At 38.9% G+C, this 14,144-nt stretch overlaps 2 protein-coding genes across 16 annotated transcripts in view; both read right to left on the reverse strand.

The window, feature by feature from the left end:
* Positions 1-942: 942 nt before the first annotated feature.
* Positions 943-7,810, reverse strand: CCDC89 (coiled-coil domain containing 89). The gene has a single exon (XM_039848230.1). It carries the CDS (start codon positions 3,007-3,009, stop codon positions 1,897-1,899), a length of 1,113 nt encoding a protein of 370 aa, XP_039704164.1. The 5' UTR covers positions 3,010-7,810; the 3' UTR covers positions 943-1,896.
* A 972-nt stretch (positions 7,811-8,782) lies between these two features.
* The window catches only part of SYTL2 (synaptotagmin like 2), a 94,867-nt gene continuing 89,505 nt past the window's right edge, over positions 8,783-14,144 (reverse strand). For all 15 annotated transcript variants that reach the window (XM_039848229.1, XM_039848219.1, XM_039848227.1 and 12 more), the window contains 3 exons: positions 12,172-12,271; positions 10,698-10,903; positions 8,783-9,877 (listed from right to left, as the gene is read on the reverse strand). In XM_039848229.1, the coding sequence (XP_039704163.1) occupies positions 9,732-9,877; positions 10,698-10,903; positions 12,172-12,271 (452 nt within the window). In that variant the 3' untranslated portion in view covers positions 8,783-9,731. The remainder of the gene's footprint in view (positions 9,878-10,697; positions 10,904-12,171; positions 12,272-14,144) is intronic.

A 14,144-nucleotide genomic window follows, 5' to 3' on the forward strand; every position in this document is an offset into this window, starting at 1 on the left:
CCTGTATTAGCCCTTTCTGGCAATCCTCTCTACCATCCCATCCCTTACTCCCAAGCAGAGTTAGATATGTGTGTGTGTGTGTGTGTGTGTGTGTGTGTGTGTGTGTGTGGTGTGTGTGTTCTAACCAATGATCTCATAACACTCTTTGTGAAAACACACTACAGTGTATGTAATTGCTTTTTGTCCTTAGACTAGATACGTGGGAGCTCTTCAAGGGCAGAAAACATGCTTCTTCATGCTTATTCTCAGTGCCTACCCCCAGACCGTGACACTCAATAGACAGTCAACACATCTTTCAGTGTGACAGTGTCATCAAAATCCCAGTGCCCCCAGTGACCTGATGGCTTTGGTCAAATTACTGAATCTCAGTTTCCTCTTCTTTGAAATAGAAATGAATATAATCACCTTCTTGAATGGTCCTAAGGATTAAATAAAACAATCCATCCCAAGTGCTTCAGAGCAATTATAAACAGTATGGGCTCAATAGAGGGTAACCATGAGTAAATTAGCTCCTAGATTCTGATTCTTGGTAACATATAAGAGGAAGTAAATAGTCCTTCCAAGCTAATGATGTGGTTTCTTGAAATTTGTATTTACTACCACAATCTTAACAGAACTGTGAGAAAATGGGTTTTAAAAATTGCCTGAGGTAAGGTAAGCAACACTTGAAATTTGTTTATTAAAAAAGGTACCAAGTAATATTTTTAAATAAATCCAGATCATTAGGTAATTGCTGGCATTCTTGATACCAAATGGATGAGAAAAATATTTCAATCTATTTTTGAGAGGTATTCATCATGTTTATATATCAACTTAATAAAGAGAAATAAAGAAGCATAAAGTGTATTTTTATAACTACCTCTTTAAGAGCTTTATATAAGTATATAATAACTATTATGTTTTCATAACCAAATATTTAGGTATTTCTACAAAAATGCTGTAAGCCTACATATATATTCTTTTGATGTTTTAAAAAAGGAAAAAGTTAACTGCAAACAATATGCTAATAGAAACCATACAATCACTATGCATTGCTATTTGTATCATATCCAGTTTTCTATGACTTGTTACCCAAATTGGGGCCTTTCGTCTATTAGCATATTGTATAATATTAAATAAAGCTGCTGATATTTTCATTCTTGCACCTCTAAATCCTGTTTTTATTAAGGAGAAAAACCGAGAAAACGGAATGTGATCTAAGCTTGCAGGAAAAATAAAAACTGGTCGATTACACTTATTTGAATCTTATTGCTCATGCATAATGACTATAATAAAGTTTGCTTAATGATGTCAATCTTTGTTTTCTAGACTAGTGCAAATAAAATAAAGTAAAAAGGATACTGCTATAAAGCAGGTGAAGTAAGCAATTGTTGAGCCTGTTGCAAAATCACACAATTTTTTCTGCCAGTTATCCATGCTATTATTATGCTGTTAACTGTTATAGCTTACAATCTCACCAATGGGAGACTACACGCCTACTTATCTACAAGGGCTAATTATGCTGTTATTTTTTCACAATAGCACAACTCATTGCACGTTTAAGATTCACTTAAATCAATAGGAGCTGTTCATTTAAAATCCTAGGATATATGAAGATATTTGAGGTTGAGAATAAATAATAGGAGATGTAGAGATATTGATAGCAAACTTAGGAAGACTGCAAAAGCAGAGAGAGAAATCTGGTAAATCTTGTATATTCTAGGTGGTAGGACTAAAAATTAGTGTTAGCTTTACAAGGTTAACAACGACAACATCATAGTAGAGTAACCTTTTTTTTTTAGTTGCCTTTTGTGCTTAAAAGTATAATAAATGAAATACCATCTTTCCTCTTGCCATAATGCTAGGGATACAAATATTTGAATTCTAAATTGGAGGCCAGAGGAAGCAGATATGTTTTTACGGAAAGAGATGACGGAGTTTGGCGTTGAGTTCTCTCTCCTTGCTTAAAAGATCCAGGCTGTGCTTTTTGAAAGCTTCGGACTGCAGCCTGAGTTCATCGTAGGCCTTCTGGATTCCATCTACCCGGCGCTGAAGTTCCCGGACTCTCAAGTTACTGTCCACAGCCACTGCCTCCTGCTCAAACCTCTCTAGTGCTTGCCTCCTGGCCACATCTGCTGTCTCTAACTTCTCCTCAAGCTGGCGGATCTCTGCTTGCTTGTTCTGAAGCACCTGGCCCCTCTCCATGGACAGCTGCAGCAGCTCCTCTTTCTCATGGGTAACAGTCTTCAGCCTGGCCTGCAGCTCCTGGCTCAGGCTGCTGTGGGCCTGCTCAGCCTTCGCCATCTGCTCCATGGCCTGCTGGTGCTGCTGCTTGAGGCTCTGAAGCTGGCTGCGCAGCTGCTCTGTCTCCTTGGTGTGGGTGTAGGCCTGCTGGCTCTGCAGCTCCAGCAGCTCCTTCTCTCGGGCCTGTGCCTGGCAGGCATCCTGGGCATACCTCTGTTTCAGAGTCTCCAACTCCTTGGCCAGGGCCTCGCTCTGGGTGGTGAGCTGCAGTACTTTGGCCTCCTGGTCCTTCACAGCCTGGCTGAAGAGACTGTGGTTCTCCAGCCTCAGCTTTTCATTCTCCCTTCTCAACTCGATGTTCTGACTCTTGTGTTCATCCTTGAAGCGTATCATCAACTCGTGGTTGGCTGCAAGGGTCATAAAGCGTTCCTCTAACTTCTGGGCATGCACACTCTTGGCCTTCAGCTTCTCGGCCTCTAGCATCCTCTTTTCCTCCAGTTCTGCATTGAGCAGCTCCAGGACCTGGCAGCGCTCCAGGGCCTCATCTGACCTCCGCTTCAGAATGCAGATGAGATGGGACTGCTCTTGGATGCGAGAGCGAAGCATCGCCTTCTCACTCTTCTCCTCCTCAGATAGTCCCCTGAGGTTTGCCAAGGCTTCCCTTAGACCGTCCAGTTCCTTAAACTCCATCTCCTCTTCCTGGTTTTCCAGTTTTTTGTTTTGTGCCTCTGAGAGCTCTTCAGAGGGTGGGGTGTCCATCCTGAGAGCCTGCTCTTCCTGAGGCATAGGTGCTCTCCACTACGGGCTGACTACACAGTCTTTCCCCTTTAGATTTCAAAAGCCAGTGTTGCTAGGGACTCCTGGCAGCTGATTTTTCCAGTAAGGAGCCCTGTGATTGGTAGAAAGGTCTTCAGAATGCTGTGAAGTAACAATAGGAGGAGTCCAATCCAATTTGGTCAGGTTATGCTTGCCTGTCTAACCAATCACCGCTCCATAGACAGTGTCTGGTCTATACTGCATTGAAAAGAGACGCCAACCCCGTCGATTTCCAGCTGGCATCAGGGGAAGAAACCTGACTCCCCCTAATTTTTGGTAGGATAAACAAATCAAGCAGTGACATATTCCTCCTCCCTCTCTCCACTTCAGTTGTCGTTAGAATAAACTACTGTCTTTGGAAACACGGTTGGTTGGCCCTTAAAATTTTGCAGTTTGTAAATGCAAAGTAGCAATGAGAGCCAGGTCCCTAAATGGCCGTGAGTTTGCACCTGTAGTGTTTGGCACAGCTCAGCAAAAGAGCAAACCCCAGTGAAGTTTCTTTTTTTCTTCTTTAGGATTGTCACCAGCTGGGAATAAATATTCTTTATTAGATATTCAGCACTCCTTGTTTTTAACCACTAGCAAAATAAGGTTACAGAAAGAAGCTTAATGAATGATATAGATATGATAAACATTAAAACAGAAGAAAAAGATCCGAATGAGGCTTATCATATAACAAAGCTCATTCAAGATGGATTAAATGGTTAAATGTAAAGAATAAAACAAAATCAAAGTCTTAAAAATCAAAATAAGAAGAAAATAAAGGTAATCATGAAAAGCTCTGAGTCAGGAAAGACTTTCTTAGCTTTAACATCATATAAGAGATTAGTAAGAAAAAGTTTAGTTTGACTTTGTTAAACATGTAAAGTTAGGTATAATTTTTAAAAGTATGCGACCTCTGTGGTCTCTCTCAGCTCTCCTTCCTCTAGAGCTGCCTGACATTTTGCCCCCTAGTACAGCCCAACTGCTGAAGCTCCCCTAACTGACCAGCTCTCTGACTCCGTGCCTGGAATGCCTTTTCCCACCTTTTCTCACCTTTTCCCTTGTCGCTTTAATAGTTTACTCAGTGTTTTATACTTAGTTAAGAATCATCTCCCCTGTTAAGCCTTTTCTGGCCCCTATATGTAGAATCGACCACTCACCTCTCTCGGTGCATCCACTGTAGCCTGTTTCTACTTCTCATGGAGCCTGTGAAAGCCTTATTACACTCATTGTTTACCTGCCTGCTTCCCCAATCAAACCGTGTGATCATTAAGGGGAAGGGACTGGGTCTGTTTCATTCTTGATGACTAGACCAGTGCTGGCACTTTGGAAAATTTCAGATAAGTGTGTGTTGAAAGAATGTTGAAGGCAAAATTAAATCGAGAAAAAGATTCACCATAAATATGACAGGCAATAGATTTATATTTTTATAGAGAACCTGTACAAATCAATAAAGCTATTTAACACCTTAAAAGAGAAATCAACAATTAAGTTCATAGATAAGGGGTCAGAAATGGCAAAGAATTGAGCCCCATCAGCGATTCACTAAATATAAGTTAAAATTTGATAGTATTTCATCTATCAAATTAGTCAAAATTTTTCCCTTTATTTTCAGACTATAAGGACTGGTAGGGGTATAGAGAAACAGATACTGCTTATATTATTGGTGAAAGTTAGTTGATGGGATGTAGCATTTTAATGCCTTTTAAACTGGATTGCCCTTCTAGGGGAGATCTTTGCTCAGGAAATAATCTGAAAGAAAAAGTTTTGCTCAAAGCTTTTCATTGTAGTGTGGTTTATAACAACTAAAAGTTGGAAACCTAAATGTCCAAAAAAGAGAAAGTTAAGAAAATTATATTTCATGTAAGAGAATATTATGCAGCCATTAAACATTATCACGTCTATAGGTAATTTAATGCTATGAAAGCACTTACCTTAGAAAGATAACTGAAAAAAGCAAGGTAAAAAATTTTTAATTCAGAATGATCTTAATGCTGTGAAAACTTAAGCATAAAGTGAAGAGTTGACAGTTCCTGCACTCACTGTTTCTGGTGTCGGATTTAATCTCTCAAGTCATAATGGTAAGGAAAAAGCCTGGGTTATTATAAATGTTGGATGGGTTTTTTAATGCTTCAGATTTCACAGAGAGCAAAACAGATCTGAAAGAAGAGGTTCAGAGTTTCCCCTTGGTCTCAAAGATCAGGGTCTCATGCCCCGAATCCTAAATCATTCATCTGTACAGGGAAAGTAAGGTTGAGGACCGAGGAAATTTCCTAAACCTCCTAAAGTATGGGAAGTTTTATGAGAGTGAGTTCAAAGACAAAAAAATGTGAATTAAACTTGTTTGTAATGTTTCCCTTTCTCTTTACTTTCCTTAGACTTCAAGCTTCAATACTGAAATGAAACTCGTAAAGGTGAGGCAAATGACTAGAAAATTAGAATAGTCCTCTTCATTTAAATAAAAGGGTAATACATATATTGAAATTTTTATTTGCCAAGTAACATATATGGCTGTCTGATGTAGTAAAGTGAATTCACAGAATATGTTTTCTATGAAAAGGAAGACAGGAAAAATACTCAAAATGTTACTAGCAGTTGTTTCTTAAGGATGAGCTTATGGATACTCTCCCTCCTTTTTCCATCTTTCTAAGTCCCTCACACATAGTAGATGCTCAATAATATTTGCTGATTAAATAGATGTTCCACATTTAAAATATTTTATATTTCTTTTATGTTAAAATTATTTTAAATAACATTAAATCCATAGATTACTCATTAAGGCTAAGAATGTCACAATCTTAATCAATATTCACTCATTGATATATTCGACAAACATTTGCAATGTATGGTATGGTGCTAGATGTTAAGTATACATTAATAAATTAGATGCCATCACACTTCCAAAGAACTTGCAGTTTAGTAATAATGAATTTTGGCTCCTCTCTGCCCTAGTTGTTTTCTTTGTTCTACCATTATTTTTCCAGCTACCTTTTATCCTAAAAGTATCTAGCATATATTCCCTTCCCAGAGGTCCAAGGCTAAAATTTGGCCATCACTCTCTCTAGTAGTGGCCAATGAGTCCCTTCCACTTGCTTTTATTAAGTCTTCTAACACCACTTTTTTAAAGCTACTATTTACAGAATTCTTCCACATACCTTACACACCACTAGGCATTTGTGCATCTTTTCTCATTTAATCTAACAATATTCTTGAAAGGTCGACATTATTATCCACATTTTATAGTTTATAGAAAACAAAGTAGCTAAGGCACACAGATGTAGGCAAGTTGCCCCAGGTTTGAACCCAGATCTTTTCGATACCAAAGCCCTCATGGTCTATAGTTCAAACTTCATTTATTCATTAGCTTATTCATTCATTCTCTCAATTAACATGCTGAGAAACTGTTATGTACAAGGTTGCAGTCCCAGCTCTTAAGATAATTGCAGTCTAATGATAGAGACAAATAATAGAAAAACAGCAATTCAGTGTGATAACTGCTACCATAATTATGGGTAAATTAAACACGTAACTCCTCTCAAAGAAAAAAGGTAGGGAGCAATGATCTGAAGTCTGAGCCTACATCTTGCCTGAGGTACTGAATGGTAGAGTAAGAGTCTTCTTTTTGCAAGGCTGAAGAAGACTTAGTTCTTCTGTAAGAAGTCAGTTCCAAAAAGTGGAGGGAATGTTCTGTGATTGGATCAAATATGTGGGGGCATTTGTTTTGTGAAATTAGTTAATAAGCCTGGGAGGGAGTGGAGACAGGAGAGGAGATGGGAGAGCAATTCCAAAGCAGAATGGGAATAAACGTACAAGAGAAGACAGATGTTCAGGGGCTTTCTATTTGGATGGTGAGTACGGATGACAGAGATGTGCAAGGAAGAAATCCAAGCAAGTTCCCTGGTATGGCTAGGTGTCTCTCGAAGAAGTTTGCCAGGCCAACAAGAATCATGCTTTGGTTGGATTCCTAAGCCATGTGAGTAGGCACGGGTTTCCCAGGACCCATACCACCTACTCAGAAGCTGCAGCCATCATAGTAGATGGGGAAATTTAGGCCTCTCCGGAAAGAGTCTACAGTGACTCTTTGAAATATTACTTCATTTTTTAAGTGATGGAATTTTGAAGTATTTTCACTTGAGGAAGACAAAATTACAGCTCTTGATTTCTCCAGCACCCATAGCTATACAACATTCCAAGTGATAATGGATCGCTTCTCCCTGGCCACATGGTGGGCATGTAATCCAGGCAGGGTCAATTATAAGATCTTACCCTATCCAGTCCTAGCCACAGTGAGTGATCCAATAGGTGGGGACATGACCCAAACCTGGCCAGATTTTCCCAGAGATTTCTCAAGCTGAACCTAGAAAAGAGAAGAGCTTTAGCTGAGAGGTTGTGAGGCTGGAGCTGCCTGTGATGCTATTTCCCACTCCCTAAGAGACAGTATCTGAGTTCCTGGTTCCAGCCTATAACTCCCCAAAGTAATCTAAGTTCCTGTAATACCTCTTTAATTCTGTGGGCTAACTCAATATATTTCCAATAAATCTCCCTTTTTGGCTTATTTCTATTTAGATTTCTAAAGAAAAAAAAAGCCCTTAAAACATGCATTTCAAGGAGCTGCCTCCAGTTTGAAAAGATATTCATTAAAGTTTTAGTAGGAACTTTGCTTTAAAGTCCCACTGGCTCGAAAGTCTGTCAACATGAGTTCATTAAAGAATTCAGGCTGCCCACACTTTATAATGCATGAAGGTCTCATTTAGCCTTCCTCTTGCAGCCAGGTGAGATTAAGGTTATAATTTATATTTTCTTTTTCAGAAAAAAAAGAAATGTGACATGAAATCCCCTTGGATGTCCTGAGGCATCAGAGATGCTGTGGGCAGATGCAAGGCGGAGGGGGTGGGGGTGGTTATTTCTGTTGTCCACTCTAGTGTTTTGAAGGTCAGGGATCTGAGGATACAGGGAGGTAGGCAGTCCTAGTCCTAGATGAGGAGATACTAGAACCAATCTCATTCGTGCTTCAGAGCTGGCTGGATACCGGGAGGTGGCTGAGCAGGTAACCTAAAGAAGGGCTGGGAAAGAAGCTTGTGCTACTATGAAGAGGCAGGAGCTGGAACAGGATTTGCACTTCTGCTTCTGTTCTAGGCTGACCTTGGAGGTGTGCTTCCACTCAGCTCATATTGCCCATCCTATGGTCAGAACAGGAGCTGGAAATAGACATAGATTAAATACTCTCTTAAAAGACCTTGACAGACAATGGGAAAGTCGTTGGTCTAGGTTAGTTGCTCTTACCGGCAAGTGGGTAGAAGGTTCTAATATCTCTTTAGGGGAGGGGGCAGACACTCTAGATGTTTTCAATGACATTTGTTAGATACTGGCTACAAGATCTCAAACTCCCCCACCATCCAGGCTTCTCCTACTCAACATTAAATCAGTGCTTCTTTTGAGAAAGGCAGGTTAGTTAGGTCCTAAGGGGGACGAATGCTTTATATATTAAAATGACCCAAAAATGTCTCCTTGGAAAACTTTTCAAAAATAGATATTAATTTATCTTCAGAGCTTTACGACCACTTTTTAAAAATAAAAATCCTATTCTTAACAATGGAGCCAAAACTTCCCACTTAGAGGAAATAATGTCCAGATTTGCAGTAAAGACTCCAGAGAAGTATCAGCCCAGCGGAAGTTCCTTAGCCCTGCTAGGGAACTTAGATTTTAAGATTCCTAACATAGAGTACTTAACTTAAATTAAGAAGTCAGACTTATTTGACAATTTAAATCATATAATAATTTATTCTAAGGGTTCTTACAAAATACTTTATGAAAATTAAACATACATAGGAAGTACGGTATAATTTAACCATTTATATTCTAATTAAAACTTTGTTGCAAAGCATGTCTGTGACCACTCTCATGCTGCTTTCATATAGTAGAGTTATAAGAAAAACAGAATCTTATATAAGCAAGGTTTTGGGGTTTTTGTTTTTCTACATACTCTATTATAAAATATAAGCTTTGAGACCTACTTAGAAGAAAACTAAGCCAAAAACTGAATTCCACCTATGGCCAGTGGGTGGCACCAAAGCACGTTTGAGACTTCGTTTTAACACTGGGAAAAGGGAAAGCGTTTCTCAAGGCAGAAATACATGCAGTAAATTGAGTCTCATTGCCCTAACATGGAATTCCATATTTTAATAGAGATTACAGAATAAACAGTTTTCTTATGACCAAATTCCTTATCATCACTGATAGTCTGCCTGTTTCCCCTCATAGGAGTATCTTTCTGTCACTCTTTTCTGTAACCTACGTATTTTCAGTTCCTATAAGGATTTTCAGTGATCAAGTGGGAGGCCCTCCTAATTGTAGCACAAGATTGTGGTGTGAAGTGCACGATGGCACACTAGAAACTTTTTCCTGTTAACGCACCCCACATTTAATATTTTTTGGCAGCTTTTTCTTTGAAGCAACGGCTGGATTCTCCCAGCTTTCTCAAATATCTTCTTTAATGTTGGAGTCACAGACATGTCATACATTTTGTTATTATTGAAATCTCTTGGGCCTTGTAACCACAGGAGCACATGCAGATTGACTTTAACATGCTGTGTAGCATTTGTTAGCGGCAGCAGATACAAGGTGAGGATCCCCGTCTACACTGTCAGGTTTTCAAGATCGGATTCCACCTGTTGAGTCGTTTTCAGTGGAGAAGCCAGTGGACTTTGAGTTCATTTGGAAATCTTGGCTATCAACAGCATTCTGAGAGGCAGGGTTGCTTCAATCCAAGTGTTAGGGGACTTTACCATCTTTTCCCAGAGAGCAACTTCCTCTGACGTAGAGTCCATCCAATCTACTTCAGTGCCATAGCTTTTACCTGAAAAAAAAAGGAAGTTTGCATTTAGAAAGGAATAGCTCATTGGGGAAAAAAGTGGATAATTCTTTAATTATAATCGCCGGTGGAAGACAGCTAGGAACATCACCAGGAAGGCAGATCTGGGACTCAATAGAAGAAAGACTGTTTAACCATCAAAGATGTCCAATAATGAAACACCCATAATTGGGAGTACTCCAATTACTCCCAGGGTAATGATTTCTCTTCACGTACGTATAAAAACTAGATGACAATCTGTCAGGAGCATGAGAGAGTGGTAGGAAGAATTCCCTCACTGGGTTGGAAGTGACCATAGATGATCTCTAAGAAAGTGTGGTTACAGCTTTAGTGTGTAACAGACTCAATTTTAAATCTTGGTTCTGCCATTTATTAATTTCTTGGAAAGTCAGTTCCTCTGGGGATAATATTAGTAACTACTCTCAGAATGGCTGTGAGAATTAAATTAAATAATGCAAATAAAGCACTCAGTACAGTGACTAGTGCTCCATAAATCTTCGTTAGTATTATTATTCAAAGCACACTTTTAGCCATGAAGGACCACAAATGTTTTTTCAGAAAGGAGTAGTAATGAAGAGTTTTCTGTTCCCAATAATGTAAGCTCTGTGTGGACAGACACTACATCCTGTTAATCTTCATATCTAGAGCCCTTGGCACAGAGCCTGACATTCTTTCACTCATTCATGTCATAACACTTAGAAATAAAACATTCGTTTTCATTAGGAAAAAGCAAAACACCAAACAAATCTCTAGGGCTCCAGAAGCATTTGGCTTGTAGTGAATTGAAAGTGTTAACAAGTGTTACCTGTTCCAAAGCCAATCCGAAGGCCTCCCAACAACTGGTTGGTTAACTTGTAGTGGTCCCAGACGGTAAGCTCCACGCAGGCTTCTGTCAGATCTTCAGGCCTGAACCCATCGTACACCATGGTGTGGTTGAAGACAGGGTCGGTGGTTTTCCCTACAGCCCTTGTCTTCTGGCGACTTTTCCTGCTTGTATCTGGAAGGATGGTACTATAAAAGGAAACATTACTATGAGAGCATTTTAATAAGATAGTGAGCATTCATGCTCTCAGGGCACTTCAGCAATGCTCCCGAGGCTTGGTGGAAGGAATGGAAGAAGAGAGTGTAGAGAAACAGTGAGGATGGTGCTGGGCATCCTGCCGGAAAGATGCTGCATGTGAGAGTGGGCCTGACTTTCTCTGAATCCTGACTTTGCCATTATTGGCTGTGTATCGTAGGGAAAATTACTTAACCTCCCAGACACTCACTTTACTCATCTACGAAATGAGACTGGTGATGCCTACTTCATAGGGTTAATATTAGAATCACATATTAAGCAAATGACTTAGTTCAGTGTCTGCATTTAGTAAGTGCCTACTATGTAACAATTGTTTGAGGATCCCCTTAAAATCTGGAAGCACGGTCTATTCCTGATTACTTGTGATAGCCTAAAGAATTAGTCTCATACAAAACTGAAAAGAAGTGAAACCTCTTCAATTTGTTCAGTTTGACTTTGGGAATAAATTACATCATATATGCATAATTATTTATATTTAATTTATGGTAATTACGACCCTTGTAAAGGCAAGAGGTCTGAGACTAGTCTCATAATGGGAGACTGACCTGAGCTGAACAATCTTACCAGCTTACATCTATGAAGTACATATAGGTAAAATCATTAAAATGTCATATAAACTTAAATAGCTACAGCTGGTCTTCTGGTAAAATCTATATAGATAAAACTAGAGGGAGCTAATATCTCTTTCCTAGATGCCAGGCATTTATATGTATAATAGAGAAAAGATTTTGCAACACAAGAACCCAAATTGCCTTAAGCTCTTATGAACTATTAGTATGGATCTGTTTAGCAAATAATTTTCCAGATATTTGCAGGCTAATTCCAAAGGCCTTTTGTAAATGGGCCACAAAACAGGTACTTTACTAAGGAGCCAAGGGGTGTGACATCCCACTGTTGGAAATTTAATAAACTCTTTAATACTGATATTGTCCCCACCAGTAGATGTACCTCCTAGAAGACATTACATATCTGAATATGTGGTCTCTGGTTTCATTTGTGTCTATGCCCTCTTATCTTTATGATTTTAAAACCAAATGAAGCCTTGGGGATTCATGTCACAGGTCCCTTTAGTCCATGTAGCCGTTGCCTCAAGTCATTTCATTTAAACTATGAATGATGAGTTTTCGCATCACAGCTACAGAGATCTAAAACCAACCAGCAAACTGTAGAACTGAGGGAGGCAGAGTCATAATACTGTTACCATTTAACAAAAGAATTTAGATGGCTGCCCCTTAGCAGTGGTAGATCAATGCATTCCTTCACCCAGATGTGTACTTCTCCAGTTGTAGGTAGCTTTTTACCTGTAATAAAAAAAAAAGAGAGAGAAAATAAAATTTTACTGCCATCCCTCTCTTGGCAATACTGTATCTAAAAATGCCAATCTAAAAACGGACTGGCACAGTGATACCAGCTAGTGCTTGATGATATGATCCTTATAAGTTAAACTACATATTCTTAACTATGTCTTTCATGGTCTGGCTGTACTGAGCACAGACACCTCATGGGATGAAAATAGTTTATATTAATTCCAAGTACAGAGTATTACATCATTCTTGTTGGGGTTTGCTTGGCTCAACAAGATCAATTATAGATTATCAGGTATGTGAGTCATCCATTTATAGTTATATTCAAAATATAACTATATGCATCTCAATGAAATGCATATACCTTTCAAATATTGATACCAATATCAATTGGTACCGATGGGAGGCATTTAAAACATATTTGAGTGTAAAGTAATCAAGACAGGTACTGGCTAAGGTATAGTAACTCTTCTCGTTAAAAGTAGTTACACATTTTATATGACTATTAGGCATATGGTAGCTAATATTATTGACAGGGAATTACTGAGAAATTGGCTTAGTCTGAAGTTGTTGTCTAGGTTGGATGCATAAGGACAGAAGAAAATTACCATATTTTTCTGGACGGGTCAATTAGTCAACCAACCAGTATTTAATAAGCATCTATTATGTCTCAGCCCTATGTTAGGAGTGTCACTGAATATATGAGGAATACAAAAAAAATCTATGTCCAATTTGTTTAATGGAAATGTTTACATTAAGCTAGAGAGAGTAATTCCGTAAAAACTATAAAAATGCAATATGGGATGAAATGCCAAGTTATTACTGTAGAATTCTAGAAGATAATATGATCAGAAAGGGTAAATATAATCAGGAAAAGCTTTATGGAGATGGGACTTCATCTAAGCCATGAATACGCTGAGGAGAAGAAAAAGCACATGAGAAAAACGCAGACAAGGTGGAGCCCATCACAACACACAACCCCCCAACCTTTACCACCAAGAAATGACAGTAGGGAAAATGGGAAATGAGACTGGCAGAATTTCTATGCATGTTGACCATAAATGATAGGATATATACTATATATAAAAGCATCTGCCTTTTAGAAAGATCCAGAAGTAACAAGATAGTGATTTGGCAGCCATTTAGCCTAAAGATATGTTTGCTTACTCTCCAATTTTTTTAAACTGAATTAGAATGCATTTTTCTAATTTAGTCACTACCCTCACCATCCAGTCTTTCTTTCATCCCACTAGCTTTACCGCTTGGTTACTGAAAGCATCTGAGTGTGCAACCCCTGATTTCAGTCATAACGTTCATACAGATTCTTAAGGAGAATAACTCAGAAAATTTGCTTGGGAAATGAGAGGGGGGCTGGCATTCATTTCTTGCAAGTCTCTTGCTTCTTATCTGGGCTGCAGAGCCGAGGCCCTAATATCAAGGATGCAATTAGTAATCATGAGGAAAAAGCTTTCTCCCTTGATGAGACCTTGAGAGTGGAAGCCCAATGAGCTCGAATTTCTTAGGGACTTCATATGAATTCTTCCAGTTCCCACCAGTGAAAAAGAACACTCAGCTTCCATTCTTAGCACAGCACTATCAACATGTCCAAATTCTGAATATAGGACAGGCAATTCACATTGTGCAGGTACCAACTTTTAGGAGAGTGAAGTGAAAGTTAAAATAAGGCCTGTTAAAATAAGGACTATAAACTGAACTGGGGGAAAAAAATGAGAAAAATTTTCATAGAAACAGAAAGCAGAACGGTCGTCACCAGGAGCTGGGGAGAAGGGAAAGAGGGCTGTTGTAGTTTGGTGGGCATAGAGTTTCAGATATATAAAATTAAAAAGTTCTGGAGATCTGCTTCACAACA

The sequence above is a fragment of the Pteropus medius genome, unplaced genomic scaffold, assembly GCF_902729225.1.
Source record: "Pteropus medius unplaced genomic scaffold, Ma_sr-lr_union100, whole genome shotgun sequence".
NCBI classification, from domain to species: domain Eukaryota; kingdom Metazoa; phylum Chordata; class Mammalia; order Chiroptera; family Pteropodidae; genus Pteropus; species Pteropus medius.

Excerpts from the sequence above, each read along its gene's own strand:
- CCDC89 (XM_039848230.1), bottom strand. The coding sequence starts at position 3,009 with ATGCCTCAGGAAGAGCAGGCTCTCAGGATGGACACCCCACCCTCTGAA.